The following is a 24,284-nucleotide window of genomic DNA, read 5'->3' as shown; positions in this document are numbered from 1 at the left end:
CAGACATGAAGAAAGACAAACAAAGAAAAAGAGACAAGGAAAAGTATCAAACTCTTATTCAACAATGTTGACCTGAAATGGTGTTACATAGTATAATTGTGTTAACCAAGATGTGCCGCTGCTTATGGGGTATTGGGTTTCGTATGGGGGTCAACGGCACGTACCCGTCACGCAGGGCCCTCAAATTCCAAGACCTTGACACACAGCATCTAAACCAGAGACTTAGCCATCCATGGCTGCTGGCTCTTCATCAAAGACAATAACAGTATAACACGCACTTCAAAACTTTTTTTCCCCCACACCCCCAAACCAAAGCAAACATATTTTCCCATGAAACCAAACAAAACTATTCCTTTGCTATTCTCCATGCACTGTGAAAAAATTGGGGGGAAAATGCCATAAAAAAAAAGAGTGTATTGTGATGTTATTATTCGTTCTCGATAAGATAGATGTCTTTCTTTTCATTTCTTTTCCTTGTCTTTGATTTCAAGGGGGGAGGAAATGAAAGGAAAAGAAAGGAAACGAAAGGAAAGGAAAAGAAAAAAAGGTACTGCTCCTACAATCTACAGTACTTACCATGTTCAAGTTACAACGAGGGTCACGTTAATCCAGGCAGGCAGGCGGGCAGGCAGCTTCAAACTAGACTTACCATGTTCCTACCGCCATTACCTCAAAACCCTCCCGTGTTTGTCGCGTGTATTCTAATATTTCTACGTCAACTTTCTACCCTTTTCCATCAGCACATCAATGTTATGTTTCTGTTCTCCTGTCAGAGTTTTTTTGTTTCTCACGATATATTCACTTATCTTCTCGGCAAAAGGAAAGGGTGAGATTGATGCTGGTAAATCATAAGAAGTTAAAGGTAATGGGATGTTACTGTGTACCCCTTTGCAATAACTGATCAGAAAGAAAAAAAAAAAAAACAGATACCATTTCATTTTCATGGGTAATTAAGCAAATTTTGTATTGGATAAAACTCTTGGTTATCAACATCTACATCGAAAAATCTAGTACTTATTTGAGATGATGTTGAAACAGTTCCAAGGATTGAGAGTTGTAAGACATGTGGGTCTAAATTATACTTTAAAATTATTCCTTTTTTTATTTACAAGTGAGTAAAAGGAACAGTACATCAGCTGTAGCACAAGGTTTTTCTTTCATTTCCTGAAGCAAAATCTTATCCAATCCATGAGCATGATCTACAACAGAAATGTCATCCTGGTTTAGAACACAAGCTTTCATGGCTTACATTTGAACTTTCTTCTCACCTGGGTATGTCCATATTTGTATGTTTAGTTTGAGAGAGAGATTGTCTTTCAGTATGACACCACTCCATTTCTCAAAATTAAAAATAAAAAAGAAAAAAGCATTTCCATAGCACAAAGTCCCACACTTCCACCCCCCATAGGCCCTTGAGAAGACACAATTCTAGATGCACATCAATAACCCACCTTGAAACTTGGTTGATAGAGAAATAAAAAGAGAAGAAAGCTTCTCTTCCACCAATCCCAATATCATGCTAAGAGAAAAGAGAGAAATACTTGTAAAAGATACCAAAAAAAAAAAAACCATAGAAAAAGAGAGAAAGGGAAACCTCCTTCCCCTTCTTGGCTCCAACCTATGCTGTCAAAGGCAAAAAAAAAACTCCATAACACCTTCCCCATAATTTTCCACAACCCCAAAGAACCCCACATTACCATCATTTTCAGTTAGACAAACGTGAAAAAGTATTAAAAAATAAATAAATGGATCTTTTAAATACCAAAGATAATTACTCTCCCTCTCTCTCTATGTTCCTTTATCTCTCAACAGTCACAGTCCCATGATTTTACATCACTTGTTTATAGGCCATGGAGACCTATTCACCCATGTAACATAAATGGTTATCTTTTTTTTTTTCTTTTTCTCCTTTGAAGTTAACCTATGCGTATAAGGANTAATAAGGAAGAATGATATAGAGAAGGGGGACAAAAAAAAAAAAGAAAAATGTTCTTTTCACCATAAACTTCTGTGGCTGTTGGTTGCCACAGTGATATAGACTTGAAAGCGCCCATCTTTTCATGTCTATTGACACTGATAGTTGATATATCACTTGGCTTGTTCATGTCCTCTTTTGACCCTCTATTTCTCTCCTCTGCTTGCTTCATCATTGTTAAGCACTGTGTTGAAGTAGAACTAAAGCTAAGCCAAAGACGACAAAGACCCCTTAAAGAGAGAGCAAAAAAAAGAATACACCACACACACAAAAAAAATGGGGTCTCTCGGAGCTGAAACTGCAAAGAAGAAAGCAATGTGGCTGTATCCAAAAGTTTCAGGTTTTAATCCTTCTGAGAGATGGGGGCATTCTGCCTGCTATTCCAATGGGGTTGTTTATGTTTTTGGGGTATGTTAAAAACTTTCTTTCATTGGTGTTTTGCTGCCTTTTCATCAAATGTTATTCTTTTCTAGTACAACAACAATGCAGAATTTTTTTCTGTAACAATTTTTTTCACTAGTAGTGTTATTGGATTATTTGCTTATTCAATTTTATTCTTTGGTTAAGCTCGTACTGATTCTCTTTCTCTCTCATGGTTATCTTTGGTTAAGGGAACATATAACTTTCTTTCATGGCTTTTAGTTCTTTGCTACTTTCTCTTGTGGTTCTTGTTGGAATGTTATCAGAAGTTTGTCCTGGTTTCACGTTCTCCAATTAGGAAGACTATAAGTAGGATGACTACTAAATTCCTACTTTTATAAAGAAATCAATCGTATTCTCTGCCTGTCTCTTTCTTCGTTTCTTATCTCTTCCTTCTTCTTGTTCCATTTACCCTTAATTGTCATGTTTTCAGTCATGTATAGCCAGCCTTATAGCTTTCTGGGAAAAGTTTGATTTGAGGTCTTCCCCGGAAAAAAAAGAGGAGTAAAATCTGTTTCTTTTTTTGTTCACAATATTGTATTAGCTGTTAGATGCATGTTGTTCAACCTTTTTGGAGGAGATTGTGTTATGTTGGAAGTCTGTTTTCCTTCACGATACTGCTAAGGTAACAGGGGAGGAAAAGGACATTAGCTTCTTTGAAACAGTGTGTGAACATTCGGCTTTGTTTCTCCTCTCTGGTCTGATATATTGTCCAAGCTGAAACTCGAACCAAATGTTAATTTCGTGTTCTGACAGGACAAAACTAGTGTTAAAACTCTTTTAATTCTGTTTTCGCTGTTGAGTTATGCAAACTTTGATTCTTAGTTTTATCAGTAGGTGATAAACTATAGGAACAAAAAGATCTGGGAATGCTTTCAGAGGAGAGGAATATAATCTTGATTTCTCTTTAATGCTGCATGCTGATCAGCCTGTTTTTACCCGTCACAGGGGTGTTGCGGAGGTCTACATTTTGGTGATGTTCTCATGCTAAATCTCAACACAATGGTTTGGAACACTCTCGTGACCGTAGGGCAGGGTCCTGGCCCTAGAGACAGCCACAGTGCTGTTCTTGTGGGGACTAAAATGATGGTGTTCGGGGGCACTAATGGTTCTAAGAAGGTGAATGATCTTCATGTTCTGGACCTTGCATCGAAAGAGTGGATTCGACCTCAATGCAATGGTGCTGCACCTTCTCCTCGTGAAAGTCATACTGCCACGCTGATTGGTGAGGATAAGGTAGTGATTTTTGGAGGAAGTGGGGAAGGTGAAGCAAATTACTTGAATGATTTGTATGTTCTGGATCTTAGGACTATGAGATGGACTTCTCCTCAGGTGAGAGGTCATATCCCGGTCCCTAGAGACAGTCACAGTGCTGTTGCAATAGGGAACAAGCTTGTTGTGTATGGTGGGGACTGTGGTGATCGATATCATGGAGATGTTGACGTGTTTGACATGGACACTTCAACTTGGTCAAGGGTATTGATTTCACTTTCCTGGTCTCACAATGTCAGTTTTAGAAAACCAAATTGCTTTCTTGACGAATTATGGTTTTCAATTTTCTTTACAGTTGGCTGTTCAAGGCTCTTTACCAGGTGTTAGAGCAGGTCATGCTGCTGTGAATATTGGAACAAAGGTAGCACATAATACTAAGTTAGCATTGTTAATGGGACTAATTCCTTTTTTATCAGCAGTTTTGTTAGGATTTCAAGTGGATTAAATTTTATTTTACAAAGTTAAGATCATTCGGGGGGGTGTCAACTGGACAAATTTATGATTTTGCAGGTTTTAATTATTGGAGGGGTGGGAGACAAACACTACTACAATGATGTTTGGGTACTAGATGTGAATGCTTGTTCTTGGGCTCAGCTAGATATATGCGGCCAGCAGCCTCAAGGGCGGTTTTCTCATACAGCTGTTTTCTCAGAATCAGATATTGCTATCTATGGAGGGTAAGTTCCTTTGATTACGTTATAGCTTTACGTCCCTGACTCTTGTCTTGAGACATTGGGTTCGACTTGTAATTTCATGGACTTTTACTTAATATATGCAGGTGTGGGGAGGATGAGCGTCCAATCAATGAGTTACTGGTTTTACAACTTGGAGCACAGCATCCAAATGGTCGTTATAACATTTCCATGTGCAAAACTTTTGGAAGCCATTGGAACCAAGAAAAGAGAAGATTCCTAAGAGTAGCACCAAATAACTTGGTAATGAATATGCTGGATTAACTGCAAAATTGCTACCCCATTTTATTGTTATGACCTTATGGAATAAGAGGTGCTTAATTTATTTTGAAGCAGAAAACTTTCTATTTTGGGGATAATGACTCAGTAAGACAGGGAGCTCATGAACCAGCACAAGAAGCAAAGCACTCTTCTCAGTTAAATTCAGGTTGGTTTGGAATCAAACTTCCTTGCCTCGGATAGAACTTGATGTTTCAAATATGATTAAATTCATCTTTTCATTACTCTTTAGATACTTCAAACCCAAAGAGGAGAAGAACTGCCAATTCAAAGGCATGGGAGGTTGAGTCAGAGCAAGAGGAACATTCCCTTTCGCTCTCGCAGCATTCATCTCCTTCACAATCTGATCAAGAACAAGCCCCAGCACAAAAACCCACAGATTCCACAGGGTCTGAAGGACTAAACCTGTTTAAGCAGTTCCATCATATTCCAAACAATTTTCAGCCAAACAATGTTCCAAATAACCATAAGGAGACCAGATATATGGTACACAAAACTCAACAAGATCTGCAGTTTATAAGAGAACATCAAAACCTTCAAAAACCAGAACAATATCTTCATGTTGTTCATCCTGGCAGACAAGGAACACAATACCTGGCTGGGGAACAGAAACACTTAGATGCAGGGCCTACTCACAATCTGGTAAAACATCAATTTTTTGGAAGTAAAGCCTACAACATTTTGCATTTGATGGAATGTCTTAACTTTCTTGTTTGAAATTTTGTCTGGTATTGAATACATATGATCCCATTATCATCGTTACTGTTCTTTTTTGCTGTTTTCTTCTTTGTGGTCTAATTCTACTTGTTCTTGCTTCTCACTGGGGTTATTACATCCTTAGCTTGGTGCTGAAGTTCGTGGTAAAGTTGATGCAGCCTTTGACTCGGGTTTCCTGATGACAGCAACTGTTAATGGGAAGATATTCAGAGGGGTCTTATTTGCACCTGTAAGCTTTATATTTTCAATCATGGAACTTCCTAATTTATTGGTTCAAGTATACCTTATCATATCGTTTACTTGATCAAACATTAGGGGCTGGGGGTCATCTCTAGAGGGCCAATGCATGCTCAAAGTCCTGCATCAACAAGCCAGGTTGCTGCTGCTGCTCAGCCATATCTAAGCTCAAGCAATTCAGAGCCCTACAAGTCCTCCCAGCCACCAACAATGCGCATTGTGCCTGAATCCGGTCATAGCTCTCGAACAGCTCAGGTAAACAGACCGAATTCGGTCACCAGAGCTACTTCATCTGCAGCAAAGGATCCAAAGCTAAGAAGTGATCTTAGAGATGTGGTTCTGACACTAGGAGGACCTGGAACTAGTCATGTCTGACATTCATAGAAAACATATATATATATATATATATATATAAACCCTGCTTGTGGGTATCAAATGATAGCCCTTTCTTCCTCTTTGCTTGATCATGTAAATGTTGATATATATAATTTTTTCCCTTTATTTTTAAATTTTCCCTCTTGAAAGATGGTCATTGTATTGTAGGCTTTTTTTATGATTTGAGGTGATTGTGTTTGAGCATTAGATTTCTTTCACCTTTTTGGCATGTAGCCTTTTACCTAAAAATGGTTATAAAGGTAATGCAAGAGCCTGTTTTTCTTTCCCTTTTAATCTCAACTCACAAACTATTTTGTTGTAGTTGTAGTGTACTACATGAGAAGGATTTACTTAAATGATCCTAGGTAAGGTCTTTGTGTCCTTAAACACTAATTTTGAGATATTTAAATTTGTTAATTTTAAAAAAATATATATATATATATATATATATATATATANTAATATATATATATATATATATATATATATCCGAACTCGATTAAATTAATTGAATTTGATTATTATTTTATAAAATATAAATATTGTAAGATATTTAATTATAATGTAAATATTAACAATGTATTAAAATTTATTAATTTTTTTTAAAGGAAATATAAAAAATTGTCTGTGAAAAGAATAAGAAGGATTTCCATGGGACCCACAGAACAGAACATACCCGAGAAGATTTAGGGGGGGTGTAGGGGGTGGAAGTTTATGTTCATGGAAGCACCCGCGCATCTCGCGCGATACTGTCCGTGAAAGGGGGTGTCGCTTTCAACCGTCTGATACGTTCTGTGATCATGCTTATGATGTGATGATGATAGATTGAATAGAAAAAAGTTTTTATTATTAAATACTTTGCTTTTTATGGTGAGCAGAGCAGAGGGCAGAGGGGAGGGGAGGGGAAGGAAGGGGTCCTTTCCAATACGTCATTTGTCTTTTCAACAACTTTCTTTTTTCATTAGGAAATGACCCTCACCCTGACCTTTTGCACGTGTCACTTCCTCTTGCCACGTGTCACTTTTCCAGTGGATTACCCTTTCTTGGACCCCAGAAAAGGCCCAACTTCTGATTTCTTGGGCCACCCTCTCTATGTCCAATGGAGACCTGAAGGTCCAGAAACCATGGACTACCCTAAGCCCAATTCATTGTCTTAAAGGCCCAATACAAACGATTTAAGGCCCAAATTTCGTTTATAATGTTTGAGAATCTCTTTTTTTTTATATATATATACATTAAAAAGTATTAAACATCTAAATTATAAAAAAAATTTCAAATTTTAATATAAAATACGTCAAATTCAAAGTTTTTATCTTAATTTACATGAAAATAAAAAAGAAGTACGCATAATGACTCCGAATCGATAATGGATAACACCACCACTACGAGCTTAAAATAAAAATAAAAATAAGAGAGAGAGAGAGATGGAAAAAAGCAGCAGCTGCTGTGAGATAAATTATGATAATCAACCTCAATCTTCATTGTTTTACATAAACATAAAGATAAATCAGAACTCAAAAGAGTCAAAAGTTTCAACCATAACATATAAAGGTGGTAAATCAAATTTCCATTTTAACTGCTACTTGGTTGTTTGATGTTCTTTTTCAAGACCATAAAATGGATGGAAAGATTTGATACGGCTACCATGATCCTACAGCACCCTGAGTGGGATTCTGGAAAGCAGACAATTCCCAGTGAGTCTTCAATGAGTATGGCTGGGAAATCGTCATGCCTTCTTCAGTGATCTTAGCTATCTGCAAGCGACACATTTCAAATACATGAACACTAAATAGCAACCTTGCTAACACGGAAGCGAATCGAGTTAGAACTATTGACTCTTTGTGTTTCATTACATATACAAACATCTAACAGGCAATCATAGAATGGTTCTTCACGTTTTAACAAATGCCAATCAGCAAGCTTCTTACCAGAATAGTAATATCCTTAAGAGACAGATTGTTAACTAATGGCAAAAAGCCCAGAATGCCATGCAGACGTGTGCTGCTACAGAAATTGCTATCTAATAGCAAGGATTAAAAAAGTTTCTATCCAAAACATGGAGTCAAAATGTTAAGAGAGAAGAAACCAAACCTGGAGCTTGTTAACAGCTGATCTGTCACGATAGAGGAGAACACGCATGCATTTCTCCAGTAATTTAACACCATCTTCAAAGCTCAAGTTCTCGTGCCACTCTTGACGAAGAATGGGCCGTGCAAGGTGATTTCCAAACCCAGTTGCAACATGATTGTCCTCAAAGTTTACACCGATCATACTGACCTGAAGAGTCATATTTATAAGCATGGTCAGTCACAACCTTAAAACCGCACGTAACGCATTTCTAAACATTAGGACAAAGATATAACTTCAAGCATACCGTTCCAAGATACTTCTGTCCATTTTTTACTCCACCAAGTACAAGGGAGTTCCACAATGGATTGAACTTGTTACGCCTGTTATACATGACTCGAGTCAAATAATTGTGCACCTCTTTCGGCCCCAAAGAGTTGCCATCATCCCACATATTGTCATACAAGCTACAATGATCAAACATCCAAGAGCATGTCAGAAGTTTTAAACAATGAAAATATGTGTTACCAACGAAACCCAAATGAAAAATGTGGGGAAAAAGGGAATCAGAAAACTCATGACAGAACAACCAAAAAAATGTACTTCATTATGTCTCAGCCAATACTTACATAAGCTCATCAAGAAAACGCAAAATCTCTTGGAAATCACTAATTTCTCCGCTTGCACCCAGAAGAGAATGCTTGCCAATAGGCTTCATTCGCTCCACACTCTTGTACCGCAAGGTGGACCCATAGGAACCTGTCAATGAACAGGACACACATGGGCCATAAGTATTCAATTACATTATGAAACTAGGACCCACTCAGATGGGCCATAAGTATCAGATCAAAGCAAGAGAAGAGGAAAGAGGAAGAAAAATGAAGATGAAAAGGTGAAATGCATACATGTGACAAATGAAATATAAGAAAAAAATGTATTTGTAATTATAAGTGCATTTTAATAAAAAGAAGAACAAGGCCTTGAATGTGAAAGAGAATGATGGTTGAGAAATACTAAAGAGTCTTAAATAACTCCATATCACTTTCTCTCTTAGAAAATCTAGCAACCATGCAAAATATTTCACAAAGGTTCCTTCACCTCAGTCAATAGAATTCTGTTACTGGCATTGCATAATAGAATTGACAAAGAGGAATTCCAATAAATGAAGTCCTGATTATACATATGACACTGCAATCAAACAAAAACATACCATCTCCATGTTCTAGCATCCAATATAAAAAATTTAGATACAGTACTGATCACTTGAGCCATACCATCAACCAAGCATCGTATCAAATGCTAATTTAAATACTAGGTCCTGTTTTGAATATAAAAGTTTTGTGTTACAAGTTACAACCTCTTCAGCTTCAGGCATTACCTTTACTGGCAATCCTTGAGCTACTTAGCAATAGTCAAATCCTTTAACTGAACCATCTATTCTATAACAACATTACATACGGCAATAATCAATGGACAGAATAAGGAAAATCCACATTTATATCACAATTTGAAAACAAAAGAAATCCACTTTGGGTCAAGGTTGATTAAAGCTAATTGTTTCATCAATCAATTCCAAGACACCAGAAAATTCTTTTAGTTGCATGCTTTTTTCACAGATCATAATCTATTTTCCAATAACAAGACCAATTCAAACACATATTTAAAAACACCAAATAAAAATTCAGAAAAAGAAATAGGCTTATGGAAGTGTATGAGCTGACCTCCCATATCAGCAGCCATCAAAATCCCATCTTTATACTTTAAAGCCACAACTGACGTTCCAGTCACATATGGGTACCTACCAAAAATTCAAAAAAAAGAATAAAAAAAGGGAAATTTTCCAATACCCAACAACCAAAGCAAACCCTAGTTCAACTGGAAATCAGATAAAGAACTTACAGTGTCCTTTGAGAGTCAGATTCAGGGCCAAGTAAGCCGCTTTCAGGTTGCTTTGAATCCATAAACTGCATTAGAAAGAAAAATCAAAACAAAAAGAAGAAGAGAAAAAAAGGGTAAAAATCAGTTCTCCTTTTCGAGGTGGGAAGTCTTATATTAACAAAAGAAAGACTGGGTTTAAAAGATAATTCATGAAACTACTTACATTCATTCTGATTTGAGGGTATAGATCGGTTCAACAGAAGCAGTAGAAAGAAATTGAGGATCTGATGCTCTATAAGAAATAATAGTCTGAAGTTTGCTCTTTTTCCCTTTCACCAAGAAACTCCTTTTATAAAACGGGCCCCGGCCCGATTTGTAATAGAATTAGGACTTATGAGCCGGGTCTTTTTTTCCCTTTTTTTTTCATAATTTGTATTTTATTTTTTAATTACATAGCCATTTTTTTTAGATGAAAAAAAAATCAAGCATATTTATCTATTACAGAGCGGCAAGTCAGCAAACGGTCATGGTCCTGCTAGCTTAACAAGACAAAAACAATGCAACCCTTCTCAGTTTCTGACCCAACCTTTTAACTCAGAGCGGTCTGAATCCATTCACCTGCCACCTGGCTAAATCTCCCACCTCCAAATCTATTTACCACTGCCGACACCGATTGACTTTTCTCTTCTTTCTTCTTTCCTCCTTCACATGGTGATCCAAGGTGTTGTTTAAGGCCATTTCAGCACTGCTCAGAAAGGTAAAGTTCTCTTCTTTTGTCGTTATCTTGTAGTTTTTCTGATTTTTTTTAAGTTTCTCTTGTCTTTACGGGGTTTCTGTAATCGGGTTTGCTTTATCTTCTGGGATTTTTAGTCAAGTTATGCTTTTTATTGAATTTTATTATGCATAGTCAATTTTGGCCATGTACAGTTTAGTCTCGTATCAGTTTGGAATTTTTGGTACTAATGTTTAGATCACCCTTTGTGCAAATATAAGTTTGTTTATTAATCTTTGCAAAAAAGATTATTGCAACTATGAAAGGAACTGAATTGTCTTTCTGATATTCCACTGAGAGCCAAATTCTGATATCTAACTTCTCTCAAATGGTGCAGAATAGAAGACCATAAAGATGCAAACTTTAGATTTTCCTCTCTGTTGCTCTGTTCTCGTTGCTATAACATGATTGCTTGAAGGATTATTTGCTTCCCTTTATTTTCATAGAGTGTCAGTTGGCTAACATGAAATGATGGAAAAGTTCTGTTATTGTAATTAAACATATTCGGAGCTGATTTCTTTTCTAATTCTGGTAACAGGGTGCCTGATGCACTGAGGGCAGTATTTGCTTTTTTTTTTTTTTTCCTTAAAGAATTTTGGGGGGGGGCACTGACAGCAGCCTTAGGCTCAAGCTTCAACATTTTTCACCACAATGGAAGGCTTTGGAGGCTTAGGCTTTAGTAATGTAAGCAATGCTACAAGGAAGAAAAGGAGTAACACATCCCGTCGCCCTCGGAGTGAGTCACAGCCTCAGTCAGAGTTGCATGATTTTTCTTCCTTGTCATCCACACCTCCTTCAGACAATGTAAGCAAGAGAACAAGAGATGATACTTCTCATTATAGTTCTATTTGAAAGTAGCCTATTTGAACCTATGCAACTCAAGGCTTTATCTAACTAACACTGTTGAACTGGATTTGTTCAGAATTTGGCGAATGTTGAAGATGGAGCATATGGAGAATCTGATGAAGCTTCTAATGATGATTCTTTTCAAGGCAGCAATGTTCAAAGGCATGGTGGAGTTGATTCGAAAAGGAGCAGTGAAGGTGTCCTTGCCCCAACTAACTGGAAAAGCACAAGCATGGTGGGAAGTTTTGGGATCGTTTCAGATGGACAAGGAAATGAGAAGAAAGTTAAGAAAGTTAAACTTAAGGTTGGTGGTGTTATACGTACTATTGATGCCAATACTGTATCTGATGGTGCGTCTGGTGTTGGGTCTTCTTCTACAAAATCCTCTCACTTTTCAGATGCCCCCCGATCAATGCGGAAATCAATTATTAAGGTAGCTATTGTTTTTTCTTCAAAAAAAAGGTAGCTATTATACAAAATTCCCAAGTCACTAACCTTTTTTCACACTAGCTTTTCCACAATTTTATTGTATTGTTGTAACAGATGATCTGTATATTTGAGCTGAATATATATAGTTTAATCTTCAGAAATGAAAATTTTTTCTGCATTCTTAAATTCAGACTCTCAGGTATGTGCAAAAAAAATAAAATTGCAATGATAGTATACAGTAACTTAAAATATGTAGATGCTAGAAACTTAGCGATTGTCAGAAATTCTCACACTGGAATGCATGACCTAGATATTCTGTGGCATACTTAATTACTTTTCATGGCAACCTGGCTTTAGTGGCTTATTTAAGCTGGACTTATATGAATGAACAGAATTCTTATAGAGGTTCTTTTGTCTAATCTGTATTTTGGTGCAGGACAACTCTGATGACCATTCCCTTACTTCAGAGAAGGAGAGCAGCCTACGAGGGGTTCCATGGAAGGATTTCCCAAAAGGTCGTTTAGGTGTCCGGCAGGTAGATTATTCAAGGGGTAGGATACCTGCTGAAACAACAAATGAAACAGACAAGCATGAACCTGTCCGTAAGAGTAAGCGAGTTCCTAAGAAACGCTCATTAGAAGGAGTGCTTGATGATGCAGAAGTTGATGATGAGATTCGATACCTTGAGAAGGTCAAAACAACCAGGGTAACTGCTGATTATGATGTAGAACATGGAGAAGATGGAGGAAGAAAACAGCGGAAGATATCAAAGGTAGTGAGTAGGAATGTTGGTGGCCTTTATGTCTTAGATGTTGAAGATTATGGTTCCTCAAGAATGGGAAAGGAGGCTAAGAAGTCCAGATCAGGAAGAACCTCTGAAGATACTGATTATATGGAAGAGGACGAAGAATCAGTTTCAGATGTTGAGCCAGAAAATAGGAGAAAGAGAGCTAAAATGGAGATTGTTGATTTCCTAGGGGACTCTAAGAAGGAAATGACTGTTACTACGCGTCAGCGTGCGCTGCAAGCTGGAAAACATATCTCCTCTAGTTTTGGTGTTTCTCCTATTGAGTTCCCAAATGGATTGCCTCCTGCTCCACCTAAAAGTATGTATTGTTGCTCCTGGTACCTTTTCCATTTTTGTTATTGTCAAACATGACTTCTGTTGAACATTTTCTAAACCGCTCTTATTTGTATCCTTGAATGATCTGGTCACAGAGCAAAAAGAGAAACTCTCTGAAGTGGAGCAGCAATTGAAGAAAGCTGAGGCTGCTCAGAGACGCAGGATGCAAGTCGAGAAGGCAGCTAGGGAGTCTGAGGTGTGCCCCTTTTTTTCCTCCTTTTTAATTTTCCCTATATCTGAAGGGGCTGGGGTGAATTTGAGAAGGTGATACAAATAATGACTACATTCTTGGGAATGTCAGCAAGTTAGGGGGGAAGGTGTGCAAATTGTATTGATGTTAAGAGGATGTAGGGATTAACCTTCCTTGATTTTTCTAGGCTGAAGCAATCAGAAAAATTCTGGGCCAAGATTCCAGTAGGAAGAAACGAGAAGATAAGATAAAAAAGCGGCAAGAGGAAATGGCACAGGTAAATATCATGCCAATACCCTTATTTCTATTCAAATCTAACTAAATCAAATCATAACTTTTACTTCTGTGTCTTGATTTTCTATGCAGGAAAAAGTTGCAAATTCTATGATACTTGCATCAGACTTTGTTAGATGGGTTATGGGCCCTTCAGGAACAGTTGTAACATTCCCCGACGAGGTCGGCTTACCAAGTATATTTGACCCCAAGCCTTGCAGGTACACATCCACTATCTTCTTGAACAGTCAAAATTTGTAGTTACAATATATAGTTTTATATTATCTTCTATCTTCTTTTGGTTTTAGACATCTGACTGAACTTTTCAAATAAAATTCTGTGAAAATCTGAGACTTTTTTGGTGATAGAAGGAATTATTTCAAGTTTTTTCCGAGGACAACATTCTATGCCTGTCTAGCCAGTGGTTAATATTTCCACAAATCTTAAAGATTGTCTCTTCTACATCCAAAAACTCATACCCTGACCCACTTATTTTTCATTCGAACTGCAGTTACCCTCCTCCTCGAGAGAAATGTGCTGTTCCATCTTGTACAAATCCATACAAGTACAGAGATTCGAAATCGAAGCTTCCCCTCTGCAGTCTTCGATGCTACAAGGCAATACATAAAAAGATGTCTCCGCTTGCTGCCTGTTAGTGAAATGTACTCGTTCATATAAGCCTGAATAAGCCTGTATAACCAGGCACCATGGTTTCTGTTCTGTACATAAGGTGTGAATGGGATAGTTTATTTATCTGATGTAAATATGACTCTCAATACCAAAAATATGGAGTATAGGAGAGATAGAGAGAGGTTACATTAATAATGACTTCAATATCTCCTTTGCACACTGTAATGCTATGATATTGTACCCATTGTGTTGAATCTGATAGTTGAGAGAGCTGAGCTAAATGTTCTCATAATTTTCTGCCTGTCAATCCCTTAATGGAATATACATGTTCTAGTGGATTTCTTCATGTTTATCTACTTGCCATTAATGTCCTTAACAAGGTTATCCTGAACTCATTCCAATCACCAACAAGGCTAATCATCGACAAGCTATGGATTTTAGAATTTTAGAATTCTGAAATAATGAAAGAAATGTAACATAAATGTATCTCATTATGGGTTATTTAATTAGATTATAAATGAATTACATCAAATTATACGTGAATCTCACTGAATAAACGGTTATGATAAAATAAATGATAACGATGTATGAAAATAAATGATAACGATATATGAATTAACATATTGACATAAATAAATAAATATATAAAAAACACTTATGTTTACCTCAAATATTAAAATTAAGATAAAGTCAAATATTGTATTTTCAGTCATAATATTCTTTTTAATACGGAATAATAAAAAATTATACAGTATATGAGAAAGAGGGAAGGCTGAGCAAATGATGGGTTTTGCACTAACTGGTCTGAGCTTCATTTCAGGCCCAAAAACTCACAACCTATAAACCCACAAATAAAAGAGTTCGAAGAGCAGAATGAAGTTCTTCTGACAGTCTTGAGTCGATTCTTTGTGCAGAGAAACCTTAATAAAGCAACTCCTCTCTCTTCCAGAATCATCCAAAACCAACTCCTCCTCCATTCTCTTTATGGCAAGCAAGCACAGCCGTGATCAAGCTCTGGTATTTCATTTCTGCTTTTTTTCCTCTTAATGGGGCTTTTCTTTTTCATTGGAAGTTTTAGTCTTTAAGCTCTGAAAATCACTTTTTGCTCAAAGTATGTTACTTTTGGGCTCTCTGAAGATATTTTGATGCTTTTTTTTTTCCTTTGATTTGGTCAATTTAGTGTGAAAATTTAGTTTTTGAGCACTATTTTAAGTTACTTAGACGAAAGTGGTGATTATATTCAAGCTTAAAGGTTTGACCTTAGGAGCTTTTAAAATTCCTCAAATGCTATTTTCTTATCAGTTGCCATCTGGGTTCTCTTTGTTTTTTCTTTTTCTTTTGTAAACAACTAAAGGTTACTTTCTTTGCCATCAACTCTCGGTTGTTCCACTGGGTTTTTTTTCCAGGATTTCCAGGGCTTTTTAAATAACTTGCAGGACTGGGAACTTTCACTTAAGGAGAAAGACAAGAAAATGAAATCACAGGCTTCTGATAAAGAACAATTGGTAAATTTTCAACCTTCAAAAACAATTTGGTTGAGGATGATGCTAATGTTAAGGGACAAAAAATCTTTGTCTTCAGTATGCTCATTCATTTTATTTCTTCGGCTATGACACTTTGATGTGAAATCTTACATGGTCTCATTCTCACAGAAGACCAATGAGAAAGGAAGGCCAACAGGGAAAAGCTCCCTGATTGATTCTTCGACTACCAGCTCTAGACAATATGATTATTTGCAGAATTATGATAAATTCAACAGTTTATCAAGTAGTTTTGTGACTGAAGAGAATATGCCTGATGCTGCATCTGAGAAAGAACTGGTGAGAAGTTTAATTTTTATGACCTTTTCCTTTTGAGCATGTCTAAGTTATATTATATTTGATGTTGACTAGGGTATGATATTTTGAAATTTGTAGGGAAATGAGTATTTTAAGCAAAAAAAGTTTAAAGAAGCTATTGACTGCTACTCGAGAAGCATAGGCCTGTCGCCAACAGCTGTAGCTCATGCCAATAGGGCTATGGCCTATCTTAAGATCAAAAAGTAAGTTTGACACTCTTTAAGTGATGTGGATTTATATTATCTAAGAAAATAATTTGAACATTTGGTAGCCTACCCTAGTTTCATAGTTTTCTTGTAATTGCCAAATTTTTTGTGATAGAGTTACTGCATGACTAATATATTTGATGAGGAAAATAACATGAATGTGATTTTGTTTTCTCTCTTTAGATTTCAAGAAGCTGAGGATGACTGTACAGAGGCCTTAAATCTTGATGATCGGTACATAAAAGCATACTCACGCCGAGCAACAGCAAGAAAAGAACTTGGGAAACTTAAAGAATCGATTGAAGGTATGTTAAGTGCAAGTTCTATCTTGGATTAATTCCTAAGTGGATTTTTTCCTACTGCTTCCATATAAATTTGATCGATCTTATATGGTGAACATAGTTGAATGCAGATACTGAGTTTGCCTTGAGGTTAGAGCCTAACAATCAAGAAATCAAGAAACAGCATGCAGAGTTTAAATCCTTGTACGAGAAAGTAAGCTTTTCTGTCACTCCATTTCGTTCTATATGCGTTTTCGAATGTAACTTTCTCAAAGTTAATGGAACACAGATTATCTAGAAAAGTTGTGGGTGATAAAACTGGTTTAGAATCATGGATGAAATCAGGCTATGCGATTCTCTATTATAGAACTAAACTGAGGCATGCAGCCCTCTTCTCCTTTTCTTTTAGTTTTCTAAGCAAATTGATGGGATATTTATTAGAAGGCTTTCTGTTTTGTTGTTATTTGTTTGTTTTTCTATTGCATTCAAAGCAAATTTAGTCATTGTCATTTTTATCAATCCCAGGAGATTCTTCAGAAGGCATCTGGAGTTTTAAGAAAGTCTATGCAAGGAGCTCAAGAAGTAGGGAAGTCAGAGACAAAAGAAAATGGACTTGGGATGCATTCTGCCTCAAATAGTACTCAACGGACAGGAGTGGCTACTGTTCAAGGGTATCAAACTAAGGTATCAGAAGTTAGAATTTCTGTTTTTCTCTTAACAGCTGTTATTTTTTATCATGGATGTTTATGCATTGAGGATGAAACTGTTTTGGAGCTTCACTGATTCCTGCTTGGTGTATGCTCTGTGCTTGCACATAAATAGAGTTGTTGAAACTGATTTTTCCTATATCTGGTAAACAATGGTAACTATTGGAGTAGGTATTGCATGGTTTTTATCTTGTTTAAGCCCTTAAGGCATAGCATTTCATTGTAGAGGATAGCTATATTCATGGCTGCCAGTATATAATACACTTTACTTTGATGATGAAGTACTCAGCATCTGTTGGTGTTTGTCCATTCTTCAGTAATTCATACACCAGTTTTCCTTTACGGAACGATATATAACTCTAGATTATTTCCAAATGAAGAGATGAATTAATGTTGACTTGATTTACGTCATGAAGCCTTAAAGTTTTTCCAATGTACTTTTCTAGTCTAGAGTAGGGAAATTTTTGTGTTGTCATTTAGCATGATCTCTTTTGTTAGGTTTCTGAATATGACAAGCAGAAGAAACCTGAGAAGGGATCTGTAACTTCAGAGGGAATAGGAGATAGAAATACCCTAGCTGGAAGCAGGAAAGATGGTACTCAACTAGATTCTGGTATTGTTGGTTCAGAGAGCATTAAGGTAATGGTTGTTATATTACTTCCCTTAAGACTTTATAGTCCATCGTTGAATATCCTATCAAAACTTGACTAATCTTTGCTTAGAAGTATGTAGCTGAGTTAGTATTGGCTTAGGTTTTTTTTTTTTGAATTGGTAAGGGATTCTGTACTCAGTTGGCAATTTAAGTTGCATTGCTTTAAATTAATTGAGTTCAAGAGTGCTATAGGCTGTCTTTTAAGAATCATAAGATTCAGTGTACTGTTTTATTCATTTTTAAGGTGAATTTCTTTAGTATTTCTATCCTATTAGATGTTGCTTTCTATTTACAACTACTTACTTCTATAACTAACAGAATGTATCATTTTATTTGTGCTTTCTTTCTTTTTTTCCTTAAAATAAATTGAGGTTGACTGTGCCCTTGTTTGATTTTTTTATAGAAAAATAACAGAACTAGAAAGCCTGAGCTGAAAGCTTCAGTGCAAGAGCTTGCTTCTCTAGCAGCCACTCGAGCCATGGCCGAAGCTGCAAAAAACATCAGTCCCCCAAATACAGCATATCAGTTTGAGGTTTCCTGGAGAGCCCTATCTGGTGACCGTGCACTACAGGCTCATCTTCTGAAGGTCTGCATTAGTTGGTATTATGTTGCTGTACTTTTAGATGATGAGGCATCTTATGGGTCTTTTATGATGAATGCCTGTGTGAATGTTATTCTTTCTTTTAGTTTTTTCATTCATTCTACAACTGACTTTTTTTTTTGTTTGTTTGTAATAATTAGGTCACATCTCCTAGTGCATTACCGCAGATCTTTAAAAATGCCTTGTCTGCTTCCATGTTAGTTGACATCATTAAATGTGTTGCCACCTTTTTCAGGTAAATAGAGTTATTTTATGGTGTCTACTGTATGGGACTCTTATTATCAATCTCTTTGATCTAAACCAGATTCTTGACCCCCCAGTGGTTTATTCATTTGGCAGGGAAGAAGTGGATCTGGCTATTAAGTATCTAGAAAACTTAACCAAGGTTCCAAGATTTGACATGCTTATCATGTGTCTTTCATCTACGGAAAAGGCCGGTATGTTTATGCGAATGTTTACCTTCTATACCTTTTTTGTCATACAAATCCCTCTGGAATGTTTAGTACCATGAAAAAAGGCTCTTTTCTTTGAACTAGACAGTAGAGATGTAATTCAGTATGCTGACTGAATTGCCATTGAACAGATCTTCTCAAGGTATGGGATGATGTATTCTGTAATGAGGCAACTCCAATAGAGTGGGCAGAGATTCTTGATAATTTGCGTTCTGTGTACTGCCTTAAAAGATGAATGGTGCATTTGAAGAAATGTTTTCGAGTTATCAAGTTTGTCCCTCCGAAGCTGTGTTCTGTAAATGATTCATCTGAACTGCTGCAATGCTCACTACATTTTCTTTGTAACTTTCATGGACGACTTCTGTTAAAGCAGTTAATTAGGAGGCACGAGATGTTGCTTTGGTCATGTCATACTTCTCCCCCATCTCCCAAGATTTTCATGTATTGTCCATCGAGTATGAACCAGCGAAAAATCAAATTCTTGTAATTGATGGTACAGTTGAATGTAAACCCCAAGGAATGGACTGATGTTTCTTGATGTCAAATTGTTGGGTTTCAATTGAAGTTTTCAATTTTAACACCTTTCTTATGTTTGATTATTTGAGGTTAAGTACTGAGAAGTATTAAAATTGCTGTTCTGTTGTTTAAGAAAGGAATGCCACTTATTGACAGACTTGGGTTTTGATAGAATAACACCTTCCAGAATCTTAGCAGTCTTCCTTTTTCCATTTGTAAAGGTCATTTTGGTAGAATTTCACCTGTGTCTAAAGTTCATGATCATGATCATGATCAAGATGGAGAAATCTAGGAAGCAAAAGTTAGGAACATGTGTTGGCTACTTTGTTTGTTTCAATATGGCTTTGTCCTAAGATTCCCAAAACATATATACTGAAAGTCATTGTCATATCATGCTTTCCCAAGGTAGTAATCACATAATGAACATTTCCATTGCAAATGTTTCCTTCTATCCCCTTTCTTGTTTGCATTCAACCATTTATTCTTATCTTCTTTGCTACATGACAACAATGTGTTTTCTACATTCTTCTTTTTGCATTATTCCCCGTTACTTCAGTTATCACGTAAAAAGTTTGTTGTCTCTATACGCAACGAAGAGTATTAAAATAATAAAAAAAATACATTTCTAAACATATAAATTATACAAAAACATCTTGTTACCGACTAGTTTAGATTGGATTTTGTCCTAAAAATTAACGAATTTATTTTCTAATCATGATTTTTGGTCAGGGTAAATTCTATTGAGCCGTCTTGGTCAATTTGTGGTCCAGGATTTAAAGTCATATGACCTGTAATTCTTCATAATTGTTAAGTTTGTTGTTGGTAGTTGAGCTATGGATCCTGATCAGGTCACCATCAAACCGAGCTTGCCAGATCACAGCTCTACCCACCAAAGGCTCATATACTCAAAATCTTGTTCAATTCCCATATCTCTGCAGATTTCTTCTGAGAAGTTAATATATATTCCCCCATGTGAATTATACAACTCAAATAGGAATCAAGACCATTCCTTGATTGATGGCAACTCTTTGTTGTTTTCTTAAGCCACAACTTAATTGCCCACAAAAACCAAGACATGAGATTAAGTGTATTATAATTCAGGGACTTGTTTGAACAGGCAAGTTGATCATGGTTTTGTTGGTAGTGTAATTGCAGATTGAAAGTCAAACTTGCTGATGCAAAATAACAGGCAGCCTTTTCTTTTCAAGTACTGAATAAAATACTCTGATGGAAACAAATAACAGATCCCTGTGGAAAAGAATTCCTTTCCTGACTACCAAGGGTCTTGTAGCAGCAAAACCTTAGTACTATAAGCTTAAGATTCCATGGATAATTGCCATATCCTTGTGGGGCCTTCTTCATTCCTAACATCATGCTAGCAGATCACCAATAATATTGAAAAATTTAAAGCTACAGTTATGCTTCTTCACTTTTGCCATGTGTGACCACGAGTGTTGGCTGATACAACCATTAAAAAGTAGGGCAAGCTTAGACCAGCTGGGATTCAAGCTTAAACATTAAATGGGGCCAACCAGACCTAGGAAGCTACAAATCTACGACTATTCACATTATAAGGCAAATAATTCAGTATATTATAAGGCAAACAAGTCTATAATTGTATATTGTCACAGTCCACGTCAATTTTTATAAAGTTTTACTCATTTTGGTTTGATATTATTTATTTTAATCCATTGATCTCACTGTTTTTTTTTTTATTTTTATATTTCTAATATCACTCTAGTACATAATCGATGTGAGATTCATGATTCCTCTCTTTAAAATCATGATATCATCTCTTACTTCTTGCTGTCCCTTACTTTTCGTTGGGAGTTTCTTATATTTTCAGTATCACTCTACTACATAGCCGATGTAGGATTCGTGACTCCTCTCTCTAAGATCATGACATCCTCTTTTACTCCTCGTTGTCCCTTACTTCTCGTTGGGAGTTTCTTTTCGATGTAAGACTTTGTAACTCAACCCGTTGGAAGCATTATTTTGACAATGAAACGTGACATCCTCCCCCCTTGACGATAGACTGTGACATCCTCCCCCACTTCAATAAGAGCCCACTGTACTTAGTGGCACATCATTAATACTTAGAGTCTGCTCTGATAGTAATTGTCATGGTCCACGTCAAAACCTCTGTGAGGTATTATTCACTCTGATCCGTTGACCTTACAATTTTATCTCACAGAAGGCACCTTACAATTTAAAAATGATGTGAACTTTTATATTTTCTGTATCACTCTAGTACATAACTATTATGAGATTTATGACTCGTCTCTTTAGGGTCATGATATCCTCTTTTACTCCCATTCAAAATTTTTCTTCAATGTAAGATTTTCTAACTTAAACCCACTGAGAGCATCATTTTTACGATGTGAAATTCATATTAACACGAAGACAGTGACACATACGATAGAAAGGATCCATTTTCTACAGCTACATTCACTCTCTTTGAACCTTTTCTTCTACTTTTCAATCAACTAGTTGTGATGGGAATTCTCTACGAGCATAAAGTTTAGAAGAAAGAGAAAAGAAAAAGTATAAACAGCATAATTCCTATAGGTTCAATTGCAGCCCATTCTCTGAAAAAATGAACTCAACAGGCCCCCTCCCCCCCCTACCCTCCCATCCAAGGAAAGACAAAATTCGTATAGCTTCTAATGTTTTCCCATTTTTTCTAACCACGAGTTTAATTCCGAGTCATTGGGCTACCTGTTATACTATTGCATTTATACCAACCCCTTTCATGTCTAAGCAGGTATTGAATTATTTCCATCTATAAAACAGATGATGCATTTAATGCCTGGATATGAATGATGCTAACACTTGACTTCTTTCCCTCATGTTAAGGGAAAATGTTTACGCATGATAGAAGAATTGAAAGGTATTGACCTCTTAAACTTCTCCACAATGTTCTTATTAACAAAGTTAATGTTGTAGATTAAATGATCAAGAAACCATCAATGGTTCCTCATTTGACTCTTGTTTTTCATGCAAATTTGTTTTTTTTTTTTTTTTAAATACTTTTGAAGATTGTCTCAAGTATGTTCCCTTTCACGAGGAACCACCATTCACCTATAAATGGAGAATAATATATTGACAAATTAATAGTACTATATATAATGATTGTACTATGTAGCCCTCCATCATAGATACATAAGTTTTGGGTAAAATATTTTTATTTTTTAAGTTTTGATCGAAATAACATGGAGATTAATTAATTTTTAAAATAGACATTTCGTCTCAAAAAAATATTTTTTATTAGATACGTAAATTCAGTCATTAAGTCAATCGTCAATATTTTCGTCAATTTGTTAATGTAATAAAGATAAAAAAATAATTTTATTTTTAATTAATTTTTAAAATTACTATTATATAATTTTATTATTTTTTTATTAATTAAAAAAAAAGCCTTCCAAGATGGAGAGTCCCGATCAGACTCCTTAAGGGAGCACATGGTGCTGGCAGTGCTCCTTTCTTTTTTTTTTTTAAATATAATAATAATTTTTTAAATGAATAAAAAATATTTTAAATTTTTTAATATTTATTAACAGTATTTATATTTTTGAAATGGAGTATATATTTTAAAAGCTAATGGACCGATTTGAATATTTTCCCTTTAAGTTTTTGTTCTCTTTCACGTAAGTTAACATCTTGTCAACATCTAAGCTCTTCTATTCATCTTACATGTTACATATGATGTTTTTCACAAACAGGAATTTCCCATTGCTTAGTAAATTAAGTAATTTTCATGAATAGAAACTTCTCAGCATGTGTACAATGATCAGCATAAAACACTTTTCAGGACCATGAGCATTAGTAACCATGATTAAAGTACATATTCCTGAGCCTAAGAAAATTTCATGATACTATCTTCCCCTGAATTCAAATTAAAGGTATCTTTAAAGACTTTTGAGTACAATTGAATGGATGACTCTGTACTATAAAGCAAAATTCAAATAATTCAAAGTTTGATGAACAGTTCTGGTTCTTTATATTATTCATACACATGGTAGAAAAAAAAAGGGTTCTTGTTGGTGGTAAATACAACTACTTGGGATATTGTCTTTCAGTTTTGGTCTTCCAAGCTCTGACACAAACACTAAAGCATTTCACTTTTTAACCCAAACATTAAATTAAAAAACCTGACACCCCATCACGTGATTTTGCTTATACTCTCTCTCTCTCTTTCTCTTTCTCTATATCTGTCTCCCTCTTGCATGTTTCTTTAATTTTTCTTAAACCACGCGCCTTTTCTCTTTTGATCACTTGCCCCTGATCAGAGGCCTGTTCTCTTGCATTTGTTTTCTTTCATTTTCTGCTTGGATTCTTACTCTTGCAGATCTGCCAGCCCCTGCAGGGCAAGGTATGTGCCTTTTCTTATTATTTGCTCAACACCCATTATATATATTCTCATCTCTCAAAGAAGGGTCTTTTATGTTTGTTTTATAAATTTTATTGGCTTTTTTTGTTGTTTATCTTTCCTGGGTTGCTGGTGTTTTGGCCTCTACATTCAGTTTTGGCACCTGGGTCTTTTTTTTTTTCGCAAAAAACAGCAAGCTTCATTGCGGTTTTAGGTACAAATAGTTCATCTTTGTTCTTGTCTTACCTTCGAATTTCCCCCTTAGCTGTTTATGATTTTGTTGTTTGGTGCTTTTCTCCTTCTATACTTCTGTTTCTGGCTTTTACAGTTTTTCACCCTGGGTACAGGATTTTTTTTGTAGCTATCTCTACCAATGCGATTAACGTTTGTTTTATGCTCTAGTTGGCTTTTTATCCTCCTTAGCTTTTTTTTTCTTTTTCTCTTTTTTGGGGGGGGGGGGGGCGGGGGGGGGGGGGGGGGGGATGGT

General features: G+C 36.0%; 5 protein-coding genes across 9 annotated transcripts in view; 4 read left to right on the top strand and 1 right to left on the bottom strand.

The window, feature by feature from the left end:
- On the top strand, window positions 1,998–6,174 carry LOC18600580 (RING finger protein B). The gene is made up of 9 exons (XM_007031104.2): window positions 1,998–2,383; window positions 3,344–3,871; window positions 3,963–4,028; window positions 4,178–4,344; window positions 4,446–4,602; window positions 4,696–4,786; window positions 4,871–5,280; window positions 5,480–5,584; window positions 5,671–6,174. The coding sequence occupies exons 1-9, from the start codon at window positions 2,252–2,254 to the stop codon at window positions 5,965–5,967; spliced, it is 1,953 nt and encodes a 650-aa protein (XP_007031166.2). The 5' UTR covers window positions 1,998–2,251; the 3' UTR covers window positions 5,968–6,174.
- On the bottom strand, window positions 7,393–10,254 carry LOC18600579 (proteasome subunit beta type-4). Its single transcript, XM_018121683.1, has 7 exons — window positions 10,136–10,254; window positions 9,934–9,998; window positions 9,756–9,832; window positions 8,664–8,793; window positions 8,342–8,501; window positions 8,059–8,244; window positions 7,393–7,721 (listed from the first exon to the last, which is right to left on the bottom strand). The coding sequence occupies exons 1-7, from the start codon at window positions 10,139–10,141 to the stop codon at window positions 7,608–7,610; spliced, it is 738 nt and encodes a 245-aa protein (XP_017977172.1). The 5' UTR covers window positions 10,142–10,254; the 3' UTR covers window positions 7,393–7,607.
- LOC18600578 lies at window positions 10,441–14,521 on the top strand. Its single transcript, XM_007031101.2, has 8 exons — window positions 10,441–10,669; window positions 11,223–11,488; window positions 11,607–11,963; window positions 12,396–13,065; window positions 13,178–13,278; window positions 13,460–13,549; window positions 13,639–13,766; window positions 14,057–14,521. Exons 2-8 carry the CDS (start codon window positions 11,336–11,338, stop codon window positions 14,199–14,201), a joined length of 1,644 nt encoding a protein of 547 aa, XP_007031163.2. The 5' UTR covers window positions 10,441–10,669; window positions 11,223–11,335; the 3' UTR covers window positions 14,202–14,521.
- LOC18600577 (RNA polymerase II-associated protein 3) lies at window positions 15,046–19,492 on the top strand. Of its 4 annotated transcripts, none has more exons than XM_007031096.2 (12): window positions 15,046–15,192; window positions 15,582–15,680; window positions 15,831–15,995; window positions 16,092–16,216; window positions 16,403–16,524; window positions 16,632–16,714; window positions 17,026–17,184; window positions 17,706–17,846; window positions 18,263–18,445; window positions 18,601–18,695; window positions 18,800–18,897; window positions 19,044–19,492. In XM_007031096.2, the coding sequence occupies exons 1-12, from the start codon at window positions 15,160–15,162 to the stop codon at window positions 19,145–19,147; spliced, it is 1,407 nt and encodes a 468-aa protein (XP_007031158.2). In that variant the 5' UTR covers window positions 15,046–15,159; the 3' UTR covers window positions 19,148–19,492. The 4 variants fall into 4 exon arrangements, with proteins under 4 accessions (XP_007031158.2, XP_017977900.1, XP_007031159.2 ...); XM_018122411.1 differs by having other exon boundaries at window positions 15,059–15,192; window positions 15,828–15,995; XM_007031097.2 differs by lacking the exon at window positions 17,706–17,846 and having other exon boundaries at window positions 15,059–15,192; window positions 15,828–15,995.
- LOC18600576 (protein EFR3 homolog B) overlaps window positions 23,667–24,284 on the top strand; it is a 7,213-nt gene continuing 6,595 nt past the window's right edge. The window contains exon 1 of one of the 2 annotated variants that reach the window (XM_007031094.2): window positions 23,667–23,800. The gene's annotated coding sequence lies outside the window, so the exon portion shown is untranslated. Of the gene's footprint in view, window positions 23,801–23,876; window positions 24,012–24,284 lie in introns of those variants that run through there. The other variant, XM_018121928.1, reaches the window with a different exon arrangement.

This window comes from Theobroma cacao, chromosome 5, assembly GCF_000208745.1.
Source record: "Theobroma cacao cultivar B97-61/B2 chromosome 5, Criollo_cocoa_genome_V2, whole genome shotgun sequence".
Classification (NCBI taxonomy): Eukaryota; Viridiplantae; Streptophyta; class Magnoliopsida; order Malvales; family Malvaceae; genus Theobroma; species Theobroma cacao.
The sequence above is the reverse complement of the archived record's forward strand: the minus strand, read 5'-3'. Positions and strand labels throughout refer to the sequence as shown.

Excerpts from the sequence above, each read along its gene's own strand:
- LOC18600580 (XM_007031104.2), top strand. The coding sequence starts at position 2,252 with ATGGGGTCTCTCGGAGCTGAAACTGCAAAGAAGAAAGCAATGTGGCTG. Across the intron at positions 4,603-4,695 it reads GAGTAGCACCAAATAACTTG|AAAACTTTCTATTTTGGGGA; the intron begins GTAATGAATATG and ends ATTTTGAAGCAG. Across the intron at positions 5,281-5,479 it reads CAGGGCCTACTCACAATCTG|CTTGGTGCTGAAGTTCGTGG; the intron begins GTAAAACATCAA and ends TTACATCCTTAG.
- LOC18600579 (XM_018121683.1), bottom strand. Across the intron at positions 8,245-8,341 it reads GACAGAAGTATCTTGGAACG|GTCAGTATGATCGGTGTAAA; the intron begins GTATGCTTGAAG and ends ATGACTCTTCAG. Across the intron at positions 7,722-8,058 it reads CAGCTGTTAACAAGCTCCAG|ATAGCTAAGATCACTGAAGA; the intron begins GTTTGGTTTCTT and ends TGTCGCTTGCAG.
- LOC18600578 (XM_007031101.2), top strand. The coding sequence starts at position 11,336 with ATGGAAGGCTTTGGAGGCTTAGGCTTTAGTAATGTAAGCAATGCTACA. Across the intron at positions 11,489-11,606 it reads CCACACCTCCTTCAGACAAT|AATTTGGCGAATGTTGAAGA; the intron begins GTAAGCAAGAGA and ends GGATTTGTTCAG. Across the intron at positions 11,964-12,395 it reads TGCGGAAATCAATTATTAAG|GACAACTCTGATGACCATTC; the intron begins GTAGCTATTGTT and ends ATTTTGGTGCAG.
- LOC18600577 (XM_018122411.1), top strand. The coding sequence starts at position 15,160 with ATGGCAAGCAAGCACAGCCGTGATCAAGCTCTG. Across the intron at positions 15,996-16,091 it reads CTGCATCTGAGAAAGAACTG|GGAAATGAGTATTTTAAGCA; the intron begins GTGAGAAGTTTA and ends TGAAATTTGTAG. Across the intron at positions 16,715-17,025 it reads TTAAATCCTTGTACGAGAAA|GAGATTCTTCAGAAGGCATC; the intron begins GTAAGCTTTTCT and ends TATCAATCCCAG.